This window comes from Monodon monoceros, unplaced genomic scaffold (assembly GCF_005190385.1).
Source record: "Monodon monoceros isolate NGI ecotype Baffin Bay Population unplaced genomic scaffold, NGI_Narwhal_1 Super_Scaffold_13, whole genome shotgun sequence".
In the NCBI taxonomy this organism is placed as follows: Eukaryota; Metazoa; Chordata; class Mammalia; order Artiodactyla; family Monodontidae; genus Monodon; species Monodon monoceros.
In genome coordinates, this window is record NW_021703769.1 from 45,579,219 (window position 1) to 45,603,146 (window position 23,928).

At 46.6% G+C, this 23,928-nt stretch overlaps 1 protein-coding gene across 1 annotated transcript in view; it reads right to left on the minus strand.

Annotated features, from left to right (window-relative positions):
• Positions 1–23,928, minus strand: part of CFAP61 (cilia and flagella associated protein 61) — a 256,888-nt gene that overhangs the window by 71,134 nt on the left and 161,826 nt on the right. Inside the window, exons 19-20 of the mRNA XM_029220311.1 lie at positions 13,144–13,242; positions 7,500–7,668 (exon numbers count right to left, since the gene is read on the minus strand). Coding sequence (XP_029076144.1) covers positions 7,500–7,668; positions 13,144–13,242 — 268 coding nt within the window. The remainder of the gene's footprint in view (positions 1–7,499; positions 7,669–13,143; positions 13,243–23,928) is intronic.

Here is a 23,928-nt window from a genome sequence, read left to right on the forward strand (position 1 = left end):
TATTTAGTAAAAAGGAACAACCCAATAAGTAGTGGTCATTTACTACAACTAAAATTGTGGAGGAAAGCTCTTATTAGCAATATAATTTATTTAGCAATATCACACTAAAATTTTGGCATTAGTATATTCATGGTTATCATAAAGCAGTCCACTGAGGGCTTTGGTGAATGGTTTAAAGTGCACAATACTGAATACTGTGCTTTGGAGGTTTGAAACTTTACCAGAACTACAACATGCATTATAGTATAAGAGAAAATGAAATTGGGGTAACATTATACCAGTTTAGTAAATCATGCTTTAACAAGTCAGGAAAAATCCTTGGCAGGAAAAGGCAGGGCTGAAGAACAAATTGAGAGCCATTCAATTTATAAAACTTTCAATGACTTATCATTCCAAATAGTGGGTGTTCATATGAAAAAACAAGGAAAAGAGGGGGGGAAAGAAAGAAGGTCAAAAACGAGAATTAGTTTGCTACAGTCCTGAGAGGTAACTGCATTCTGATAATCCATATAATTCTTCCACGCATTTAAATGGGTAGAGTGGTTTTTGCACATTTTTAACTATAAAGAATTAGAGAAATTAAAGGGATAATATATTTTCATGTTCGCATGGTGGCATTTCACAAAATAGGTAAAACTGGAGCTAGAAGTTTAAATCCCAAAGCTAATTAATTTGTCCACACAGAGTTTAGCAAAACTCAGTATATCAAGAGGGATCTATAGGGAAAAATCATATTATGTCATCAACAAAAGGAGGGAGTAGAGTTCAATTGCAGGGAGTAGAGTTCGACAGGAGGGAGTAGAGTTCAACAAGAGGCGTGGGCACATTTACTGAAGACGCACCATCAGTGCTGGCTCCCCAAAGCAGAGCTTCTCTACCACCACTGAATTGGCACTGACTCGTGATTGGAGAGAAGCAGACACTTCTCAACCATTCCAGATCATTTGGGACGGAGCATCACCTGCTGGTGGGAGCCCCTTGGCCACCCTGTTCTCCTCGGCAAGTTAACATGGCAGTAGGGGATGCTGGTGGCCTAACCAATATCCTGTCTCCCTTTCTTTCTTAGTAACAGACTCCTGGGACATATACCCAGTTGGAACATTTCCCAACTCATGACCTGAGAGGTCAAGAGAGATAAGCAGGTGTCCTTTGAGGGCAGGGGGAGGGCAACTCGAAAAGTCATTCTGCTCTAGTCTTTTCTCCTTCCTGCTTCTTGCACATGAAATGGCTGGAACCACAGCAGTCACCACAAGGTGCTGAGGATGGAAGCCACATTCCAAGGATGGAAGAACAAAAGACAGAAGGGCCTGGGTTCTTGAGGACACCAGGAAGCCACCTTACCAGAACTGAGGTTGCTTTTCTCCAGATATATATGTATATTTTTTTAAGATGTTGGGGGTAGGAGTTTATTAATTAATTAATTAATTTTTGCTGTGTTGGGTCTTCGTTTCTGTGTGAGAACTTTCTCTAGTGTGGCAAGCGGGGGCCACTCTTCATCGTGCTGCGCAGGCCTCTCACTATCGCGGCCTCTCTTGTTGCGGAGCACAAGGCTCCAGACGCGCAGGCTCAGTAGTTGTGGCTCACAGGCCCAGTTGCTCCGTGGCACGTGGGATCCTCCCAGACCAGGGCTTGAACCCGTGTCCCCTGCATTGGCAGGCAGATTCTCAACCACTGCGTCACCAGGGAAGCCCCAGATACTTTTAAAGAGAGAGAGAGAAAAAAAAAACACTTAAAAAAAAACTGTTTATTTGACTCTAGCTATAAATGGTTAGTTCTAGAATTTGTGAGTTGTGAAGACTTTTAAAGCCATCCAGTGTAACCTCTGCAGCACATGGATGGGAGAGGGCAGGAGGGAAGGAGGAGGCACGGGGAAGGAGACAGGGAGAAAGGGAGGGAGGAGAGAGACAGGCAGCGGCGAAGAACTGGAGCCAGACCACCTGCGCTCAAACCCTAGCCCCTAGTCTGCCACCCTTGTGCGACCTTGGACAAGTTGTCTTGTCTGACCTTTGACCTCAGCCCCACTGCAGCTTGGTTCCCTCACCTGTGAAATGGGGGTGGGAGTGGCAGGGAGCTCAGGGTGTTACCACAAGGGTGACCTCAAGGAGCACTGGTGTGGTGCAAGGCCAGTGCTCGATCTAGGTCAGGTGCTCTGACCTCTCCTGCCGGCTGCCCGCTGTACCCGGGGGTCGGACAGTCCCTCTTGGCGGAGGCTCTGACCCTTAGGAGGTAGTTTCTTAGGATGGATGCGCGCTGTAGTCCCATGGCTTCTGATGTCTGTCATTATCTGCTCCCCGGGCCACACTGAATCGAATTCATTTCTACACGAACACTCTCAGCCATCGGACTCTTTGCCCCTCTGGCTAAACATCCGGGGTGACCTCTTATCTCTGGAGGTGCTTCAGCTGGTTCCTTCCCTTACATGTGACACCAAGAAATGCACGTCATGCTGCAGGTGCACTTCTGTCCTGCGATACACTCTGTGACACAACCACATTGTGCCATGTAACGGGCTCGTGACCTCCATGTCGTCGTCACGAACTTCACCCTTTGTCAGGATCAGTGCTCTTATTTCTCCAGCTGATTCTGCTTCGCCGGATATGACTATTGCTGCTGCTCGTAACAGCTGTTTGAATTTGCTTGACATCTTTGGCTGGTGCCCCTGGAACTATCTTTTCACTCTTAAACTCTGAGTGTGGTTCGTTTTTTATTCCTCTTGTATTTCGACGTCCATGTAAAAACAGATCCTTGATCTTGTAATGGGGGCAATTTAAAACCATGACACTCGCTGTTACAACTGTTAGGTTTTTTTTCCTTATGCCATTCTGGTTCATACTTTCAAGTGTAAGCATCGTGGCTATTTTCTTTCTTTTCTTGCCTCTGGTTACATGAAGGATGTTTTCTTCCTTTTTATCTTCTCCAGTTTTTGGAAGGTGAATTTATTTAGGCTGCTCAAAAGCATTCTTTAACCTATTTCCTCTAAATATAAGAGTCAAGAATGAAACATTGCCTTTGTGCTTCCCCATTTAAGACACTGCATAGTCCTCCTTGGCCACCTCTCCCCCTATTTTCAAGAACTTGGGTTTTTTTGGTTTCTTTTTTTAAGAACTCGGTTTTGATTAGATTACTTTAGAGTAAGATTCATTATTGCCCATCTTGGATTTATTCTCAGATTTATAAAAATGATTTGGATTACCTTTTGTTTGTGGTGTTGCCATGTGTCCTTTTATACTACTGTGTCCAGTTCTTCTCTGTCTCCGTTATCCAGAGTGCGAATTAAAGACCACGGAAGATCTTCTTTCTCAGGCCTGGCCCATAAAGAACACATTTTGCCATCCTCCAATAGGATACACTTAGGCGAGCATGCGATGACAGAATTGCCCATTTTCTTCAAAATTCTGAGCAGCCAGTTTCATTTTCTTAAACCACTGAAGGCTGGAGAGGTAATTTTTTGCCTTATTTGCCTTGCCTTATTTTTGTTCTTTTTTAGGCAGGGTGGGGGGAGGTAATCTGCTATTTTTCTCTTGAAGTTTGTTCATTGTTTTCCCTATTGTTCTCATAGAACCAAAATTTCATCAGAATGTAACTAGCTGAGAAAATTCTTCCTTGATTTTGCCAAGAATGTGGTCAACTGGATGATGTTTTCAGGTAAGGAAAGTTTTCTTCTAGCATATCTTTATTGTCTCTATTCCATGTACTTGGGCCTCTTCTTCTTTGGGAGAAGCACTGTCCAGGCATGGCCTCCACTTCTAGCATATCTTCCTGTCTCTGGCACCCAGTGTATCCCTTTGCCCTTTGCCTCCACCCTCCAGGGGAGTTTTGTGATTGGTCTCCAGCTGACTTCACCAACTTGTACAGAAGCAGGTCTGTCTCTTGATGGAGATTTAACACCAATCCTTTCTTACTCCCCATCTCCCTTTTCATCTCACCCTGTGGCCTTCTCAGCTCAGCCTCTGCTCTTCAAATGTCTTTGGCTCCTGTGATGGAGCCATAATGAGGATGATGCACAGTGTCCTGGGGAGAGAGACGAGACAGAGACAGAGGGGCAGAGAGAGGCAGAGAGAGAGAGACAGAGAGAGAGAGAGGGGGAGGATCCTTCTGGAATATTTTCAAAAGTATGTCCTTGCTCTGATTTTTCTAGATGTTGTTCTCTTTTCTCTTTTTCTGTTATCTTTTTGTTCCAGTTGTTTCTTGCTTTGCAACAAGCTCACACCAATACTTAGTGGTTTAAACCACCACTGTTTTATCACCTTTCATGACTTTGTGGCCAGAAGTTTGGGTAGAGCTTGGCTGGGCAATCCTTTTATTCCATGTGTTATCGATAGAGGGCACTTGGTGACATTCAGTGTATGGATGGTCTGGTCTAGAGGGTCCATGATGGCTTCACTCACATGTCTGGGGCCTTGGCAGGGATGGCTGAGAGCCTGGGCTCGGCTGGAACCCTCAACTGGAGAACCCATGTATGGCATTTCCAGCACGGCGGTCATAGGGTATCTGGAATCCTTATGTGGCAGCTCAGGGCTCCAGGAGCCACTGTTCCCACAGGCAAAGAGAAGCTGCCTAGCCTTTGACTTGGACTTAAATTCATGCCATGTCACTTCCTTTGTAGTCTGCCGGTCAAGGCTGTCACAAGCCTGCCCAGATTCAAGGGGAGGAGATGTTGGCTCTGATGGGAGAAACCTCAGGGAATCTGAAGTCTTGATTTAAAACGGCCTCTTTTCTTTGGCCTCATGCTGTTATTTTCCCCTTTAATCCACCCCAACACAGGAAGGTCTCTTCATGCTGGGCGCTGCCAAACGACAAGCGGTAGCACCTTGATGCGTGCAGCTCTGTCCACCCTCTGCAGCAGGCTCTCGCCTGGGCCTGCACTGTCCCGATGCCACGTTCTTCTATCTCCCATCTGAGACATAACTCGCCTCCTTGGAGACCACATCCGTTGCTCACCCACACCAAGCTCACCAGAGCTCACACCCCACTTGCCCTCGCCCGGCTGCATGCTCTCACCCCCCCCCGCTGGCTTCCCCCCCCCCCCCCCCGCCGAGCACCACCCCGTGGGAGTCCCAGCCACGGTTTTCTCATGGCCCACACCAACTCATCTGACTTCAGGCTGATACATTTTTATCCCTCCTCTCTCTGAGATGACCCACACCCAGGCGTGGGAGTGGGCATCTCTCCGTCTCTGCTCGATGCTCCATGAGCCAGGGATGGGGCTCGGGGACCCTGGTTATAAGGTCTTGCAGACAGCTTTTCAGAACCGGCATGTGCTCACCAATAAAAATAATCAAATCCATCCGTGGGGTTGGGGAGGGGCTTAGAGGGTACTGGACGTGAGCTAGAAAAACCTTCATCGTCCAAAGCGGAAAGGTCATAGGTAATGTCGGAAGTTGACCGATCAAGGGGAAAACTTCTATAAACACATTGTTTGTAGTTCTGGGAGGTAACCAATGAAGAACGAACAACAGAAATGCCTCAGAATGGCTGACCCTGGTGAGAGGGCTTGGAAGTAGAGACCAGGGCCCCTCACACGCAGCCCTGCAGCACACTGTATCTTGTGCATGGATTTTCTGATTAAAAAAATAAGTGCTATGGATTTGGATATCAAATGTATTGCACGATATTTTAGACTGGCACATGCCATTTACAGGTCAGATTAGAGGTTAAGATTTGTAATTATATTTTATAACAGGTAGTCTTCTTGCTTATTTTCATCATTTTAACTTGTTGGTATTTTTTTAAATCACAAAATTGGGGCAAAACCGTGAGAATGGCGGAGAAGGGAAACAGGGAAAGAAATTCGAGCCGGAAGCTCCTAGTGAATCCAGCTGCCTTTTTTATATCAGTCTACGTACTTTTAATCTTTATGTCCTTCTGGAAAAATTAAATTGAAACTCTCTTTATCACTTCATTTCGTGTTTCCCATTGTTAAAAGGGCAAGAGCTTAATGTACCACAGACTAAAGCCGCAGGGGCAGCTGGGCACACATGGGCAGACGCCTGAGTCTCTGGACAGCTGGCCGGGGCCTTCCTGTCACATTTTCCCAAGTCCACGGTCGCAGGCAGCAGCTGGAACTCGGAGGGGTAGGTGAGGGGGGACAAAGGGGTGCTTGGTGGTTTCTTCTGGTTTCACGTTTGAAAAAGAGGAGTACTTAAGTAACCAGTTTATTTTTCTCCTTTATCCAGAAAAAAAAAAAAATCCTTTCCTACACTTTGAGAATTGGATTGCTTTAAAAGAAGAAGAAGGAAAAGGAGAAGAGGAAGAAGGGGAGGAGGAAGGGGAAGAAAGAAAAGAAATCACTCAGGCGCTGATCCAAGCTGGGTCCTCAGGTGGTCCCCTCACTAGCGGCCTTGGCCTTACCCAGAAACGTGTTAGAACCGAGGTATCTCAGCCACAGCCCCCCACCCCCCACCCCCTGCTCAGCATCTACATTTTAACGAGATGCACAGGGGATGTGTGTGCACATGGCAGTTTGAGAAGTGCTGCTCTAAGGTACAGATGAGGTTCTAGGTCGAGAAAGTTCAAGTCTGTGTTTCTCCACCTTAGCTTAGAATCACCTGGGAGCTTCAAAAAAATACTGATGACTGGACCCCACTCATCCCCAGAATAATTAAAACAGAGCCTCTGGGGGCGGGGCCCTGGCCTGGGTTTATTTCAAAAGTGCCCCAGGTGCTCTCAGTGGGTAGCCCAGGCTCAGTGCTGGAAGTCAGTGATGCGCGCAGTTGCTGGGCTGTCTATCCCCACCAGGCCGGCCACCCGTGGCTCATCTGTGGGAAGCAGGCCTGAGCACATCCCCAAGGTGGCCTAGGACAGGAGCAGAAAAACATGACCAGTGCCTGGGGTGGAGAGTGGATAACTCCCTACAAACCCAACTTGGAGGCCTATCCAGTCCCTGAGAGAAAATGTAATGAAAGGACTCCATCATCTAAATCTCTTTTCATCAAAGAGATGCCCTATTTCTGTGGCATTTCTGCATGAAATGCTCCAGTGTTGCAAAGCAAGAATGTTCAAATTCGCTTCTGTCGGACGTTGAATAGGTCACATCCTGCAACACTTCCCTGGAATGTGGCTTGAGAATTTAATCGAGTTGGAAAGCACGGTCACCAGGTAAGCAACCAGACACACTTCCTAGCTTTGTAACCGAGAGACAAAATAAAATAAGGCTGACAGAAGGTGCGCATGTTTGAAATACTTTCTCGCAAGCCCATCACCACCGCCAAATGTTAGCCTCTTGAAGCATAAATTAATTTTCCACAGACGCACGCCGGGCTGCGCCTGGATTCTGCTCTGGTGAGCAGTACGTGTTAGACTTTTGGACAACAGCTTCAAGGATGACATTTCTCCAACTTGCTGTGATTCTTATCCTTGAGCAGAATGTTTTTCTTGGAATGGGTTTCCAGGAGGGTTTTGGACCCAGTTCCGGTCACATGTGCAGGTGGGAGGCACGCTCTTGACCCTGAGACGTGGGCCTGGTCAGCATGTGACCCCTGCCATCCCCGAGGGCTCACCTGGTACTGCTGCCCGGTGCAGAGGACAAGGTGGTCGTAGAGCACGACTTCTTCTCTGGAAACAATGACCTGCTTAGCTGCTCGGTCTATGGCAGTCATTTTACCAACCACCACGTTGACCCAGGAGCACAGCGACATCAACGCGTGATCTTTGTCATTATAACAGTGGCTGCGGAGAGAGAGGCTCCATCAGTGACATTTGAGCAGCTGACAGCGGGCATTAATTAGACATCTGCTGAGCTGGTTCAAGTCCCCTGGTTGGCCGAGCCTGTGCTCTTGCTGGGAGTTTACCGGGACCCAGGCTAGCCAGGAGATTTGTCCTTATGAGACACTTAGCTGCAAATTGACATCTTCCCATTAAAGCTAAATTGTTCTGCCTGGAGTAGACCAGTCCACAACAGGGAGGGGGTGTGTGTGTGTGTGCGTGTAATCATTCATATATACTCTTGCTTCCATTTCATAGCGGGTGTAAATTTACCTTAGCGGTTGATCTGTCATATTGACAACTGTCATATTGACCACAGACTCAGAGCGAATGAGCATGAAGAAAGTGACATCTGAGGATTCCCACAGGCAGGGGTCAAGGTCCAGAACATCAAGAACCCTGTCTATTTGCTAAGGCTTTTCAATAAATGATTCATTCTTAGAATTAGTGTATGGATTCATGCCAAAACAACAAAACGCATTTTATTTAGAGAAAATGTCCATTAGGGAATTATGTTTGCATCCAGTACAATCCCTGGGGACTCTGGGGGCGGGGTCACTTCTCAGGGTAAAGGTGATTTACGGGGACTGCTGCTTCCATAAGAGCAGGCCCAGGGTAGACAGGTTTTGTTCTCTGGGTTCTATTCGAGGGTGAACACAATACTGTAATGGGAGAAAAGTGGGTTTCCTGTGGCTTTGGGTTTATTTAGAGTTCTGTGAGGGTTGTTTCCAGAATTTTCTGGAAGGTTTGACCTCATGTACATGACGTTTTAATAACCCTGTTCCGAAGACGCAGAGTGTAGGGCAGCAGAACAGTGAGAGTCTGTTTAAATCTAGGCTTCCCCGTGCCAGGATCTGTGTCCCTGCTCTGTCGCCAATGCAAATGGACCCTGGGGACTCTGCATCCCTTTTTAGAACTTCAGTTTCCTCACCTCTCAGCAGGAGATAACGACCCCTCCTCACATGCCTCGAGCATTGCGAGGGATGGACACAAGAATGTAAGAGATGCTGTCTGTCAAGTGGGATGCATATGTGAAGGGTATTATTCCAAATAATATTAATGGTACACAATCCTGTTTACTCTCCTTGGAGGCAAACAGGATTCTGAAGTGGTAATGGGAGAACAGTTTTTCTTTTTGATTCACGCATGAGTCTGCTCTCACCACACAAAAAGAATCCTGGTAATGGATGCACATTAGACCCTGTTATAGGGCCTGTGAAAGAGAACGGAGTCTGGGCTTTGTATCTCTCCACACAATGACACTTAAAAACAAGAAAATTTCTTCTTAATAAGAAAAGAAAATCGGGGGCTGGTCTGCCACAGGGAAATAACAGATAGTGAGATGAAATTCTCTTATAAAAAGCCATTTTGGTAGCTTTACAGGAAAACAGGAGGCTTCGCTGATTTCATACATCTGTGAGAGACCCACGAGGGATTGTTCTTACTTGGGATGTGATCCATTCCTAACAGAAGCAGTACTGTCAGCCGTCCAAGATGAGGAAAAATTAAATATAGTTAATGCACAGAGATTCGTCATATGAGGATTTGCTCGAAGATGAAAGTTCCCAGGGGAAATCTGGGGAAGGCTAAGACAATGTTATTTCTAATGACAGTAGGCCAGCGGTGTTGATAATTTCAGAATGCATACTTCAAAGATAAAATCTGAAGCTCTGTCCAGTGGGAACTGGCCCTCGGGAACGCTGGGGTTGCAGGGACCTTAGGAAGCACTGAAAAATGTGGGGTGCTTGCTTTTACAGCCTGTGACCACATGGAATGACATTTCTCAGTTTCGAAACTGAGAAATTTACACTGCGTGTAGCTGATGCCTATCTGTTTCGGATATTAGAATACATGCTGGACCTTCTTTAATTTACCCATGAGGCAGTGAGACTAGATATTGGAGACTGTAAATGGTATTTCTCCAAAATTATTTCCTAAGCAGAGTTAATGAGCATTAAGATTCCCACAGGGCAGGGGCCATCTCCAGGCTTGAGGACAAGTGAAATATCTCCACTAGAGTCCTCTGGAAGAGAGAGAAGGAACCAAAGAAGGTAGGTCAGTGAAACTTCGTGTTTCTCAAGTGACCTTGACTCTGACGCAAAAATAATGTGGAAGCTTGTCTTCACAGAACATTCTGGAGACAGGTAATAAGGAGGAGAAAAAAAGTAGAAATGCAGGATGGGGGAATTGCTGGAACAGGACATATGTGGAGAGTGGCCAGCTTGCTCAAAGTTGCAGTGACCCCAAATCTAGTGATGGGAAGACTAAGCCTAAAGTTCCAGGTACAAAATTAAGAGCAAACTCCAGAGGAATAAACGTAAGTGTGGTGAGGACCTGCACTTCATGCAATCAGAACCCTGCAGGACCGGAAAGAACCTCAGAGGTTTCCAGCAAGGGTTTATCGTGAGGCTCCCAGAAGAAGGAACATCATAATTAACCTTCAGTTGTTCACAGCTGATTGTCCAATTAGTGGATTTCTCCCACTGCCGGTTCCTCCTCTCCTCCCTCTGCCCTCCTTTCTGCTGCATCCCGGGCACATCATTAGCACGTCCACCAGAGGCTGGACAGGGCGGGGTTTGGGCAGGGGAGGTGGGGAGACAAAACATGGCTTTTCAAAAACTAGTAACAGCAATAATAAATCAAAACACTGGTTACGGAAAAGTTCAGAATTTGTATTTGGCGTGAGGAATTTGAATCATTAAATTTTTGGATATCAATGCACTTGTTCTTTCTAAACTCCATGACCAGACATAATTTCCTGTATTGGGGTCTGAGGAACATTTGAAAGGCAACATCCTGTTGATGTTTCAATTTGTGGTTTCTAAGAGGATAACATGCAGGTACCCATCCAGAGACATCTTATATGGCTGTGTTATTTAGTCCCTGTCTACACCCTGATGGAGAGGACTTCTTCAGGTACTTTCGGAGGTAACTGTCATCGATTTGACATTATTTACTGAGCACCTGCTAAGTGCCAAGCACTGTCCCAGATGCTGGGAACCCATCAGTGAACAAAAGGCAAAAAATTCCTGCCCTTGTGGAGTTTACATCATAGTTGAAGGATTCAGAATAAACAATTTTAAAAGGCAAACTGTATAATATTTACAAGGATTTCAGTAGCAAGAAAGAGAGCAGAGAAGGAGGATAGAGTGTTGGAGAGTTTGCTGCGGACGACTGGATGGTCAGAGTAGGTCTCATGGAAAAGCTGACATTTCAGCAAAGACCTGAAGAGAGAAAAGCAAAGACCCCCAAGGTGAGGACTTGCCTGTTGTGTTCGAGGGACATCAAGTAGGCTGGTGTGGTGACAGCAGAGAGAACAAGGGCAAAAACAGTAAAAGAGGGGGTCGGAGGAGCCAGCAGAACAGGGGCAGATTTCAGATCAGAGCATCTGGAAATTTCTGTGACTACAGAACCCTTCTGCAGCTGGGCTGTCTGATAGGGCTGCGAGCCACACGTGGCTAGCCTCCCACTTCAAATGTGGCTCATGTAATCAACAAGCTGAATTTTAATCCCGTTTAACTGTAATTAATTGAAATTTAAGCAGCCACATGTGGCTCACTGCCGCCACACTGGACAGAGAAGCTCCAGGCCGCTCGGGAGTTGACAGGATCTGATTCACGTTTCTGCAGCCTTGCTCTGGCTACTGGGTTGGGAGTGTGGAGGGGGAAGGACAGAGGCAGAGACCCCAGGTGACCATGCACCCAGCCACACGCAGGTCCCCACAGAATCAGGCCAGCAGAGCATCACTTGCTAGCCTGTCTCTCCTGGAACACACCTGACCTGGACTGACAGAACCTTTGCCAGGCCGACTGAATGAAATTCCTCATGAGACATTTATCAGGAACACCAGCATTTCCTGGGAATCATGTCATTTGGAAAGAAGGGAAAGTGAGGGAAGGGGGTGTACGTGGGCTGATCCTCCATGCTCAACCAGAACTTGGTGTTAGGCTAATTTTAACCAAAAACTCCATCAAGGCTGGCTTATCATACACATTTCCAGTCAAAACCCCCAAAGCTCAGAGAGATGAAATCCCCTTTGTGGTGGCAGCAGGATCTGAATTCATCGACCTGGCTCAAAACCCACGTCTTGGGGCTTCCCTGGTGGCGCAGTCGTTAAGAATCTGCCTGCCAATGCAGGGGACACGGGTTCAAGCCCTGGTCTGGGAGGATCCCACATGCCGCGGAGCAACTAGGCCCGTGAGCCACAACTACTGAGCCTGTGCGTCTGGAGCCTGTGCTCCGCAACAAGAGAGGCAGCGATAGTGAGAGGCCCGCGCACCGCGATGAAGAGTGGCCCCCGCTCGCCGCAACTGGAGAAAGCCCTCGCACAGAAACGAAGACCCAACACAGCCAAAAATAAATAAATAAATAAATTTTTTTAAAAAAAGAAAAAACCACATCTTTTTGACTGCACCCTAATGATGTCCTTCCCCAAACCTCAAAGTTTATAGTCTGATCAAAGTATTAGGTCAAAATGAGCCTAGTTCTGCTGGCAAGGAGACTGCCGTTTTTCTCACAGTTTGAAGGCAAAGTCAGCCTTTTTCACAGAGGAAAGAGGGTCCTTCCTTGTGGATCTAAAATGAACCCCCCCCTCTCTGAGAGAGAGAACAATTTCCTCCCTCCTTGTTGGAAAAATTGGGACATTGTTTCTAGAGGCAGGGAGCCTAATCATTCTTGTACTCATGCTTTGCTACAGGAAATTAAAATGAATGGAAGCTGTGTGATAATGAAGTGGCATTTTCTAGAAGGGGTGTTGTCAAAGACTGATTCTACTGGGACAGAAACAATGACAGACTCAGAGGACTCAGAAGACCTCTGTCTCACCAGCCCTGATGACAAAGGGCCAGGTGGGCCTGAGACCCTCACCCCACGGAGGGGCCCAGACTTTAGCTCCCTCCGGCAAGTTGCCTGGTCTGATGCAAATATAGTCACCAAGCTCCCATGCCCTGGAGTGTCACTCAGAACCCAAAAGCAGGTGGTGTCTGGGTCACAGACCCGTCCCAGTTGTTTGGAACAGGGCCGGCATCCTCCCAGACCTGCTATTCACTCTTAACCTGGATTTGTATCTCTTAAGGAACATCTGAACTCAGGCCTGCCACTTCCCTTTTCTACCATTTAGCAGAAAAAGGACTGTACACAAATTAGGACATTCAGCCTTCAGAATGAAAAAGCAGGGGAGGGATAAATTAGGAGACTGGGATTAACATACACACACTACTATATATTAAATAGATAATCAACAAGGACCTACTATATAGGACTGGGAACTCTACTCAATATTCTGTAATAACCTATATGGGAAAAGAATCTGAAAAAGAGGAGATACATGTATATGTATAACTGAGTCAGTTTGCTGTACACCTGAAACTAACACAACATTGTAAATCAACTATACTCCAATATAAAATAAAATTAAAAAAAAGAAAATAGAATACATACTCGCTTGCTAAAAACTTCCTTTGTTCAGTGCCCAGAAGGTTTTTTCCTGGGAGTCCGTGGGTTGAAATCAGGGTGAGATTACTGAACTTCAGGTGAGAGCTAAGGAGAAAGAAAAGAAAAAAAAAAGAGGTAAAGCACAATTCAGTGAAAGTTTATTACAATTCAATTTAACCTTATTTCACGTGTCTTCCAATCGTTGAGTCTTTCTTTGAACGCAGCAACTCTTTTTGCACAAACCTTCCAAGAGAACCGACCATTTAAATGAAAGAAGCGAGAGGGTGCTGGAGCAGCTAATGGCGGAAACTTCCAAAAGCTGTGGCCTTGTGAAGGCAGGTGCCATTTAACTTTCTAAAATTTGCTTCTCAGAGTAAAACAAAATAAAACTCCAAACGGGGAGGAAGCAGGTAAATTTAGTATAAGTTAACGCCAAGTTTGAGTTTCAGACTCCTTCTGAGAGATGGCCTGGAATTCTAACCACCATGGTGAAACTTGCTGAGTGCTTACACTCCAGTGCTCTGCAAGGCCCTCATTGAGTCCTGGAAGCAGTACGATGAGATCAGTACTATTATTACCCCGATGTTATTATGCGGAACAGAGGCAAAGTGATTTGCCTAAGACGGTGCAGCCAGGTAATCTGGAGGCTGGGTGTGAACCCAGGCCATCTGGCTTTAGCATCTCCTCATCTAACCTTGGCCTTCACTGCCCTGTAGACCCCAAACTGTGGACAGGGATGCAAAGCTCATCTAATTCCCATAGTCAACATTAGCTTTATGACTTTCAGGTATATGTAACTACTCAGATCAGGAGAGCACAGCATCACAGAGGAGAGAATTCTAGAAGATTCCTTTCAAGAGCAAAGCTGCCTCATATTTATTTGCATCAGGCTTTCCAGGGCCCGAGGCATGATTATGGGTATCGTCATAGAGATTAATCTTCAGGACAATTTCTGCCGGGGGTGGTGGCAGGGGGGCGGTGCAGCTTTGTATTCTCTGTATTTCAGACAGAAGAAAATCGAGGTTGGAAACGGTAGGTAATTTGTTCACGGTCACAAAGCTCAGAAGCAGCAGGGCCGGAAATGAAAGCCACATCTTCTGACCTCAAGTAGTGCCCTCTGCACTCACCCAGGTGGCCCAGGGACCAGTCCCCCAGGTATGGTAAGCAGCACGGCCAGCACTAAGCGAACGCTCCTCAGCGCTCCCTCTGTGTCTCCCTGAAATATTTAAGATACTCCTGCTGCAGATCTGCCTTCCAGCTACAGTCAGCAACGTCTTATGGGTGGGCTGATCTCCTGCGCTTCAGCAGGATGAGAAAAACATTTTTTTTTTTTCTAAAAATCTCTTCTTGGTTCACCCCTCCCCTTAGACCAACCAAATGCAGAAAAAGAAACCTTCTCCAAGTTAGAGGAAAACACCTGCCCTCTTTTCCCAGGAGAAAACTGGAAAATTTCCAAACGTGGAAATGCTATCAATTTGCGGACAATCCGTTAAGTACCATTAAAAGCAGGAGACTTTTGGTGATGGCACGGCAGGCAATGGAAGAAACTCAACTGCACCTGACATTTAAAAATAGCTAAATATTAGGAAGGGTTTTGCTTTAAAGTCTCTAAGGATGTGTGTCATTTAAGAATGAATATTCTTATTTGATACAAAGAAAAGCAAGCACATTTTATCCCCTAATAATAAGAATAAAACTTTTGAATACGTTCAAATAACATAAAGGTCACAATTAACCCCGACTGCTTACGGCTGCAGTCCGCAAACACACCAATTACCAGTTAACGGAAAATGCAAATAATAATATGTGTTTATACTTACACGCGGTCAAAATTTATCTGGGCTAAAATGTGGTTTATGTTGTACTAATAATACAATTATATGCAGGCTTCTTTTACGTCTCTATGTGAATAAGTGGATTAGTAATTATCCAGCGGTATTTTTTACTAAAGAAACAATCTCTTTGGCACTGAACAGTCTGAACTATCTAACAACGTGGATCACTTGTAAAATGACTTGTAAATTGCCGAATTACCACACTGTATTACCCTGAATTATGCTATTGTACAATTAAAGATTTCGCCAAAAGATCGGGGGAGGGGCATTTTCTTACTTTTTATCTATTAAGGAACCAGCTTCCCACCCTTCTTCTCTAGCCTTAGCCAAATTCCTTTTGCGTTCTTCATTGTGGCTGTTCTGGTTCTATATCCAATCTTCAAGGTCCCTACTTCACCCTTTCTTGTTCTCCCTACTATCCCCCTTTCTCATTCTCAAGTGAGAACATCTCCCACGTCATAAGGAAAACAGAAACTAGTCCCCTGGCAAGACCCCTCCCTCCATTTCCCTTCTTGCCACCTCCAGATACAACTACAAGAGCCATCTTCCATTCCCCCCATTCAGAAGGGAGGGGTGTCCCATTAACCCTGTCTCCTCTTCAAGTTCCTTTCCTGTCTCTCCCTCTCCCTATCCCAGCAAGTTTTTCTTACAACTCCACTTAAGAAACCTGGAAGTGACCTGTCTAGTGCTGACAGGTGGAGCCACGCCGTCAGCAGGCCCTGCTTCTCCACTTCTCAATGTGTGCCTTCCATTTGCAAGGTCACCTCAGGTCCAAGGTGGCTCCTGCAGCTCCAGCCATCACACCCCACATCCACATTACAGGCAGAAGGGAGGAGGAATGGGTAGAAAGGGATGCCCATTAAAGAGCTTCCCTGAAAGTCTCACATGACATTTCTGCTGACGTGGGAGACCTTAGTGACATGGCCATATATAGCAGCAAGGGAGGCTGAGAAATGTGCCTTTTCAAAGAGAAACACAATGGGTTTTCCAAGAACCACACTGCCCAGGGTTCTGTTGTCAAGGACAAAGTACAGGATAAACACTAGAAAGCAACTAGAAATCTCTATGTATTGACTCCTAAAGGAAAGGTGGCGGGGGGTGATGAGGGAAGATGCTTGTATCAGTCAGGGTCTGAGCAGGAAGTAGACAGCCGACTCCACAGTGTTTGACTGAGTGAAGGCAGAGGTGTGGGCAGGGTTCTGGGGCTCATCCAGGGACTACCAATGGTGGGTGGGGTGCCACTGCTGGTGGGAATCCTGAGGAACAAGGGCTGGAGGACATGTGGACAGCTGGGACCATGCAGGAGGCCACACCCAGGAGCTACAGCCATAGAACACGTGGTCTGAGACAGCACTGTCTTAAGGTTCTCTTTGAAGACTGCTTTCCTCGCCAGCTCCTCCTCCGTGCCCCATCTATCCTTTGCCAAACTTCCCGGTCTCCATGCCCAGCTCCCTGGGTGATGTGATTGACACCACAACTTCATCTTACATCTTTACATTATAGTTTTCTTCTGAGCTAGAAACCTAATTTCCAGATGCCCATCAGTCCTAACGTAGCCCCTCCACAGGTATCCCAAATTCAATACGTGTCCAAACAAAGGTCCATGTGGCCCAGTCCCACTCCTCTTTTAACTTCATCAAAGGCATGGTCAACAGACTGCCTCTCAAGTTAGGAATTTGGGAGCCAACCTCAAACTCCTACCCTCTCTCTCCCTTTCCACAATTGGTCACCAGGTCCAGTCATGTATACGTCGTCCACATCTCTTGAATGCCCAACACCTGCCATTCCCAGGACACACTGCCTTCGCTCACCTTCTTGCCCAGAGAAAACAGTCTCAGGGTTAGTCGTCCCGGCACAAGCCTCTCTCCTGCCCATCTTCCACACGGCTACTGGAAACCTCTTTTTAAATTAAATCCCATCTCACGTCTATGTCTGCTCACCGCTTTGGTAGACGCAGAGCAGAGCAGCTAAGACCATGGGCTCAGGGGTCAGATTGCCTCACTGGACTCCTGGCCCGAGCACTTTCTAACTCTTTGACTTTGAGCAAGTTATTCAACCTCTCTGTGGCTCAGTTGCTAGCCGGTAAAATGGGAATAATAGAACCTAGCTCCTCACAGCGGTGCTGTGAGGATGAGATGAAATAATATCTGTAAAATGCTTAGACCATTGCCTGCTACACAAAACATTTTCAATGAATGTTACCTATTTTTATAACCAAAATACTAAGTCCAAATTCATGAGCATGGTATCTCAGGCCCTTATGGTTGGGGCCTAACCTAGCCTCTTCACCCTTCTTTGTAACATCAACCTTTTTGCTATTCCATGAAGGTTCCCTGTCTCTTTCATGACTTTATATGAAATTACCATCAGCATTTCCATTTTATCTTCAACCTCATATTTTGCTGTGATAGTTATCTCTGTCATCTGATTTAGAAACATCCAGTATTTGATTTCTTAAATTTATAACTATATAAGAGTATCAGTCCAAAGTCATTATACTATTTATAATGTACAAATAGATCTTAGCTCTTCTGAGGATGAAATATGGATATAAAACATTTAAGGCTTTTACTCTGATTACCTATGAATATTCAAAAAGTTCCTGCAGGGAGTTCCCTGGTGGTGCAGTGGTTAGGAATCTGCCTGCCAATGCAGGGGACACGGGTTCGAGCCCTGGTCTGGGAAGATCCCACATGCCGCGGAGCAACTAAGCCTGTGCGCCACAACAAGAGAAGCCCCCGCAATGAGAAGCCCACGCACCACAACGAAGAGTAGCCCCTGCCCGCTGCAACTAGAGAAAGCCCGCACGCAGCAACGAAGACCCAACGCAGCCAAAAATAAATTAATTAATGAATTTTTATAAAAAAGTTCCTGTACATGGAAGTGGGTCACGGGGTGCATCCTGGTTTGGACATGTGTTAGACGAGATGGCAGAAGCAGCAGCACATTGGTAAAAGCACGATCTCAGGTCTAATGGTATCGGCTTAACGTATAGAAACGAAATCTAGCATCATTGTGAGCCCTCTGCTCCAAAATCAAAGGTCACCATGCTGTGGAACCAAAAAAAGTTCAAGTGAAGCGCTCAGGCCAATGAAACATTAAACAAGTGCACCTGCATTTCCACAGCAGATAATTCCGGTGGGATTTCACGTTGCTGTGGATACAGAGGGAGGAACAGCTCAAAGATACTTGTAAAGCAGGGAGGGATTAGAGTATCCAGGGAAATAAGTAAAAGCTATTGTGTTTCATTCCATGCTTCGGGAGGACAGCTACAAAATTAGGTCTGAGCATTCTTATCCTTCAAATAAAGAGGGTCACGTTGCCAATTTATGGTGAACATGGTAAAAGAAACATAACACTTCTCATGTTGCTTACCCTTCTGAGCGGTAGAAACCTGTCAACCTGCCAGGTGAATGCTTATTATTTTTTATTTTTATGTTTTTGCTGATTTCCTATTTTTGGGGGGAACATAACAAGGACAACCAAAGCAAGGGATTTAATTAACTGTTTTCATTAATGCTTTTATTTGAACAAATAATATAGAGGGAAACTAATTATCCCATATCAATCTAAATGTTACAATTTAATTTACTAAAATCTCTGCTTCCTGAATTGCTCAAGCAATGACAAAAATATTTGCCAACTGACAGTAAGTTCCAGCTCAAGATAGATATTTAACCTAACTGCATATGTGACTTGTCAGAGAACAACTCTGACTTAATTTGGTCTTAATGATACCACATAATTCCACAAAATTAATGATAAAATGATGGGATTTAAAAGTTAGGAGTTCTATGAACTTCCAGTAGGAGAGGAAAAATAGGGACAAAACAAATCAAAACAAAATATTTATTCTGAGAACCAGTTAAGAGAATCTAGTTTTTCCTTGAAAAATGTTTAATTTCAGCAATATTTTTTCCGCTTAGATCACAATGTCCTTGGCTACTGACTTCATTTTTGTTGTGTGAGTAAAAATGACACAGCAGCTGCACGCGTGGCCACAATGCTGTCAGTAACAGCACACCCTGACCTCTGGGGGAGACCAGAGGCGTAGGGGCGTGTGGTCAAGGATTCCGAGCTCTCTATCGATAGAAGGGATGCAGTCAGTGTTCATGGGACGGGTGCCATCTTCCACGGCTCCCCTGCTCATGGAAGCCCCTGTAGGAACTGGGATACAGCCCAGAGGAAGGGGCCAAGGAGCAAGTCTCTTCAGCCTGCCTGAGTCCAGCCTTGTGTCCTGGGGCAAGGATCTCTGATCAGCACTGGATCCAACAATAAGTAAAAACGCTTGCCTGGCGGGACCTCAGTGCTCTGTGGATTCTCCAGGGACCTGGCAGGGGAGGGGGCTGGTGGCCGGGGTAAAGGGGTATGGGGGAGGGAGATTTGGGGCTTCAGGATTTCAGATGAAAAGCTTATGTATCTCTGCATGAAAGGAAAACATAAATCCTTACTGAAAAAGAGAAAATGAGTGTAATGTTTGAAATGTCCACTGAACAAATAAGAATAAAATTTGGGAGTTCTGGCAAAAAAGACCAAAATGAAATTGAGTTTTGCTTTATGATTTAGGGGAAATGATTTATGATGTTTTCATCTCTATATACATGAAGTAAAAATGTCATACATTTATCCTTTGAGCATATAAATGTAAGATGTAAATACCAAGATGGAAGGTATGAAAGACAAGCAGGAAAGCCTTCGCACACAAGAGGCGGCCAAGTTCAAGACAAAATCGGTCGTCCCATGGGACCGGAAAAACCAAGCATTATGGGATTCAAAAGCAAGTGAGATCACTTCTGGTCTCGAAGGATGAGGAAAGGTTTTGTGCTTTGGGCAAATGCTGGCAGTTAGGAAGGCTTTATTGACACCATCAGGGCAGGTTTGCTCATGCTTGGCAGGTGTATCTCCTTGGACCTGCATTCTCAATGGTGAATAGTTGAAGCATGAAGCTTTGTGAAATGCTTTCTACTAGGTCCGATTCAGCATGTAAATACTATGAACTTAGGGTAATGACTTCAGCTATGCAACGTTTAATGATACATTAATAATTATGCCTGGTAAGCCCTGAAGTAATGATGTGACTTAGAAGTTCTATGATTTGTTGAGAATTTAAAAATATGGTTTGGAAAACATGGCCCATAAAAACAGCTCAGTTACAATGAGCAATCAGAGGGGGAAATAGGTTTCCTCATAGATAAGACTGCCAAGTTTGAGGAAATGTCTATATAAATGTTACTAAACCCGGCTGCATGTCAGAATTACCTGGAGAGTCTTAAAAATACAAATTCCTGGAGCCCACTCCAACCTGGTGAATTGTAACCACAGGAACAGGGGCCCAGGAAAGCTGTCTTTTTACAACTACCACCTCCCCACCCTTACCTGCACCCCAAAAGTAGCTCTGATGTACCAGATGGTAGAGTCTGGAATTTCCACAAACTGTTGCTTATATGGAAAGTTACTCCACCTTAACCCTGAGGTCTAGGAAGCTGATCCACAACGTTTTTCTTCACCACAGTTCTTAAAATCAAAAGGGAAACGCAGGGCTTCCCTGGTGGCGCAGTGGTTGAGAGTCTGCCTGCCGATGCAGGGGACACGGGTTCGTGCCCCGGTCCGGGAGGATCCCCCATGCCGCAGAGCGGCTGGGCCCGTGAGCCATGGCCGCTGAGCCTGCGTGTCCGGAGCCTGTGCTTCGCAACGGGAGAGGCCACGACAGTGAGAGGCCTGCGTACCGCAGAAAAAACAAAAAAAGAAGGGAAATGCAAGCAGTTTTTTCCAAGCCCTAGCACCTTACCATGTGGTGAGTGTTCCTTTGAAAGGAACGCTCTTCAGAGAACTACACTTAGAGATAAAAGTCTCTGCTCAGCGGCGGCCTTGCCTGGTCTGGGTCTCACACAATGGTTCCGGGTGCTCCCTTTCTCCAAAGATCACGGCTACGGGCACCTCTACGGAAGGGTCCTGGGCTATGTTTCCACCTAACATCAGATGCTGTAAGGCAGAGGGTGAGGGGTTTGACACCCCTTGACTCCCTCAGTGCGGGGAAGCAGGCGCGGATGCCTCAGGAAACGCCCCTGGTTCAACCCCAGTCCTTGCGGAAGAGAGCACCTCCCACATCATGACTCTCCAGGCAATTCCCTCACAACGCTCAGCTCCCACCGGGATCTGGACATGCAAATGGCATTAGCGGGGAGGTGTCAGTCTAGCAAGAATTGAGTGCTAGGTCTTTCTAGGTGCTTTGCCTTCTTGCCAGTGGAGGAGGAGAGATCCTGGGTGCTTTCCCTGTTGTACAGCTGTGGAAACAACGGAGGTTCAGAGAGGTCAGATGGTCCACATGGGCCCAGCAGTAGTGGCAGAGAGCTGACTCTACCCCAACTCAGCGGTTCTCGCGCTCCCAAAATCGGTGTGAAAACATGGGTCCCAGCCTCCGGCCCCGGGTTTCCGATTCAGTCCTTACAGGGGGGCCTGTATCGGCACCTGCAACAGGTTCCCAGGCGGCGCTAAAGGTGAAAACTGCTGATCTAATTTCATCTCCATCCCAAAGGAGAAATCAAGTATTTGCTGAGACAGGCCCACTCTCCCTCTTTGTTCCAGCAGAGGTTGCTGGTGGAGCAGAGTACCTGGGTTCTCTCTAGAGCTGCCAGGACGCCTGGGAAGAGAGGTGGAGGGAGATCAGGAGATGCTCCCGACACAGTTTTCCCGTCTGGCCTCGCTTCCCTCTGCCTTTGTCTAGACCCATGCCTTCGTCAAAGGGCAACTGCATGAGCATCAAGAAAGGAGAACAAATGAAAGAAACCGGGCCGGCAGCAGGCCCACCCGCATCACCTGCAAATAGTCCTCCCGTCCCAATGCTTTCCTGCCTTCTCTGCCCGGGGTCTCCCCCTGGCTGTGGTAGCTTGAGGGACAGGCTGGAAGCACAGCCCAGGGTGACCAGATGGACAGGAACTGTTGGGTAAATACCCCACTTCCTCGGGCGCAGAGGGACTGTTCCCAGCTGTGTCCTCGGAGGGGGTCCCGGCGGGACTGAGCTTCGTTGCCCATGGTGACCCAAAGGCACATGATTTGGGGGCTTTGCTGGCATTCCTGCCGGTCCCGTCTCACCTGCTCGCTCGGGTAGTTCCCAGGGATCACCCCCAAATAAACTACTCGCACCAAATTCTTTGTTTTCAGCTTTTGCAGGACCTCAAACCAAGACGGAGCCAATGTCGTCATTTGAAAATGACCTGATAGTAGAGGACAGAGGCTGAACAGGCGAGTCTGTTTCTGGTCCGTGTATGCGGTTTGTGTTTTGTGCGATCATGAAGACAATTTGTTAAAAACGCAGTATCTGTGAAACACAATAAAACCAGGTATGCCTGTACATTTAAATACTGGAATCAGGTTAGGAAATGGGGTGGTGATTAGGAACCAGGGACAGCTCCAGGTCAGTATTTTCTGGAGGCAGGATGTCAGGTCCTTCTGCCTGGGGAGGCTGAGCCTTTGAACCTGACATACTGCCCCACCCCTCTATTTCCCCCCTACCAGGCCATCAGAGGGGCCTCTGTATCAGTCCCGACAGGCCCCACTGTAATGCCAACATAACAAGATGGTGAGATGTGACCTGCCCCGTGGATCTCCACCTGTGCCCCGGGCACATGCCACGGGCCTGGCCGCCACCCTGCATTTCCCTGGTACCCAAAGGGTGATTGGGGCGAGCACACAGCCCTCAATTCATGTGGCAGAGGCCGACGGCAGGGACAGCCACCAACCTGTTCATGGGGTTCATCGCTGAGATCAGCACGTAAGCACTGACTACTTAATTAGTCACCTAATTAGTGACAAGCCACAACGAAGGCTTCAGATGTCCTCAAAGGTAAAGATAAGAAGCCTCATTAATCTGCAAGCACTTGGCTGCTGCCGCCAGACCCCACAGCTGGGCCGGATGCTGTGTGGTCCTGTGTGGCCCGATAACACGTGTTCCGGTCATCCAGCCACAACTGCAGCTTCACAAACGTGCCCTGTCGTTCCCAGCTAGTCTTAGTTGTTCTCAACACACCCACCAGATGAGGGATCAATGCCCAGGTCGAAAACCAGAAACTTCACCCTTTGGTGAGATGACTTGGTGGGTGTTTTGAGACATCTCTTCCCGGGGGTGGAAGTGGAAGCCGAGGTGATGGTGGGTGGTTCCCATGAACCAAAGTGCATCTTCTTCTAACCGCCCAGCCTCGGCGGGATGCCACCCAGGGCTGCCTTCATTCACTGTCATCCCAGGAATCATTCATGAATTTTTCTAGCCCTGTTATAGCCTCCTTGAGAGATTCTTTACATCAGAACTGAATTAGGTAAGATTTTAAAATAATGGATTAAAAGGAACTGCTCCGTAATTGGGAGTAAATAATATAATACACAAAGTATAGAGACATACGAGCTGAAACAGAATCAAACAGTAACTGCTTCAGCTCAGTGACTTGACGCCCAAGACATAGGGAAGAAGCTGTTGTGAATAATTCTGGAAAATAAAATGTCTGTTTGGGACACTGGCTGCGGCAGGGCCTGAGATTCTCTGTTTCTAATCAGCTCCCAGGCGACACCAATCCTGCTGGAGTCCAGACCAAACTTTTGAGTAGAAAGGACATAAGACGTAGGATGAGTCCATAGACCCGGTTCCTACTCCGTTTTTGGTAGAGCATATCCATATTTCTTTTTTTTTAAATGATTTTGGAGTACTACTGTGGAAAGTAGCATTACTTTGGGGAGTTCATCAGGTCCAGGCCTGGTACACAAAGCGACTGCTAAAAATATGACCAGCTAAGCTGCGTGAAAAGAGGCCCCTTGCTTTCTGGAAAGAGGTTTCAGACTTCATTGCAAAGTTCTCCTTCGGGAAATAGCATTTCCTTGACAGATGACAGAAGCTCCCCTCTGGCCTTGGCTGTTGATCCAAGAATACGGAGTTCCCTTTAGACCTCTGATACGGTCGGTGGAGTTC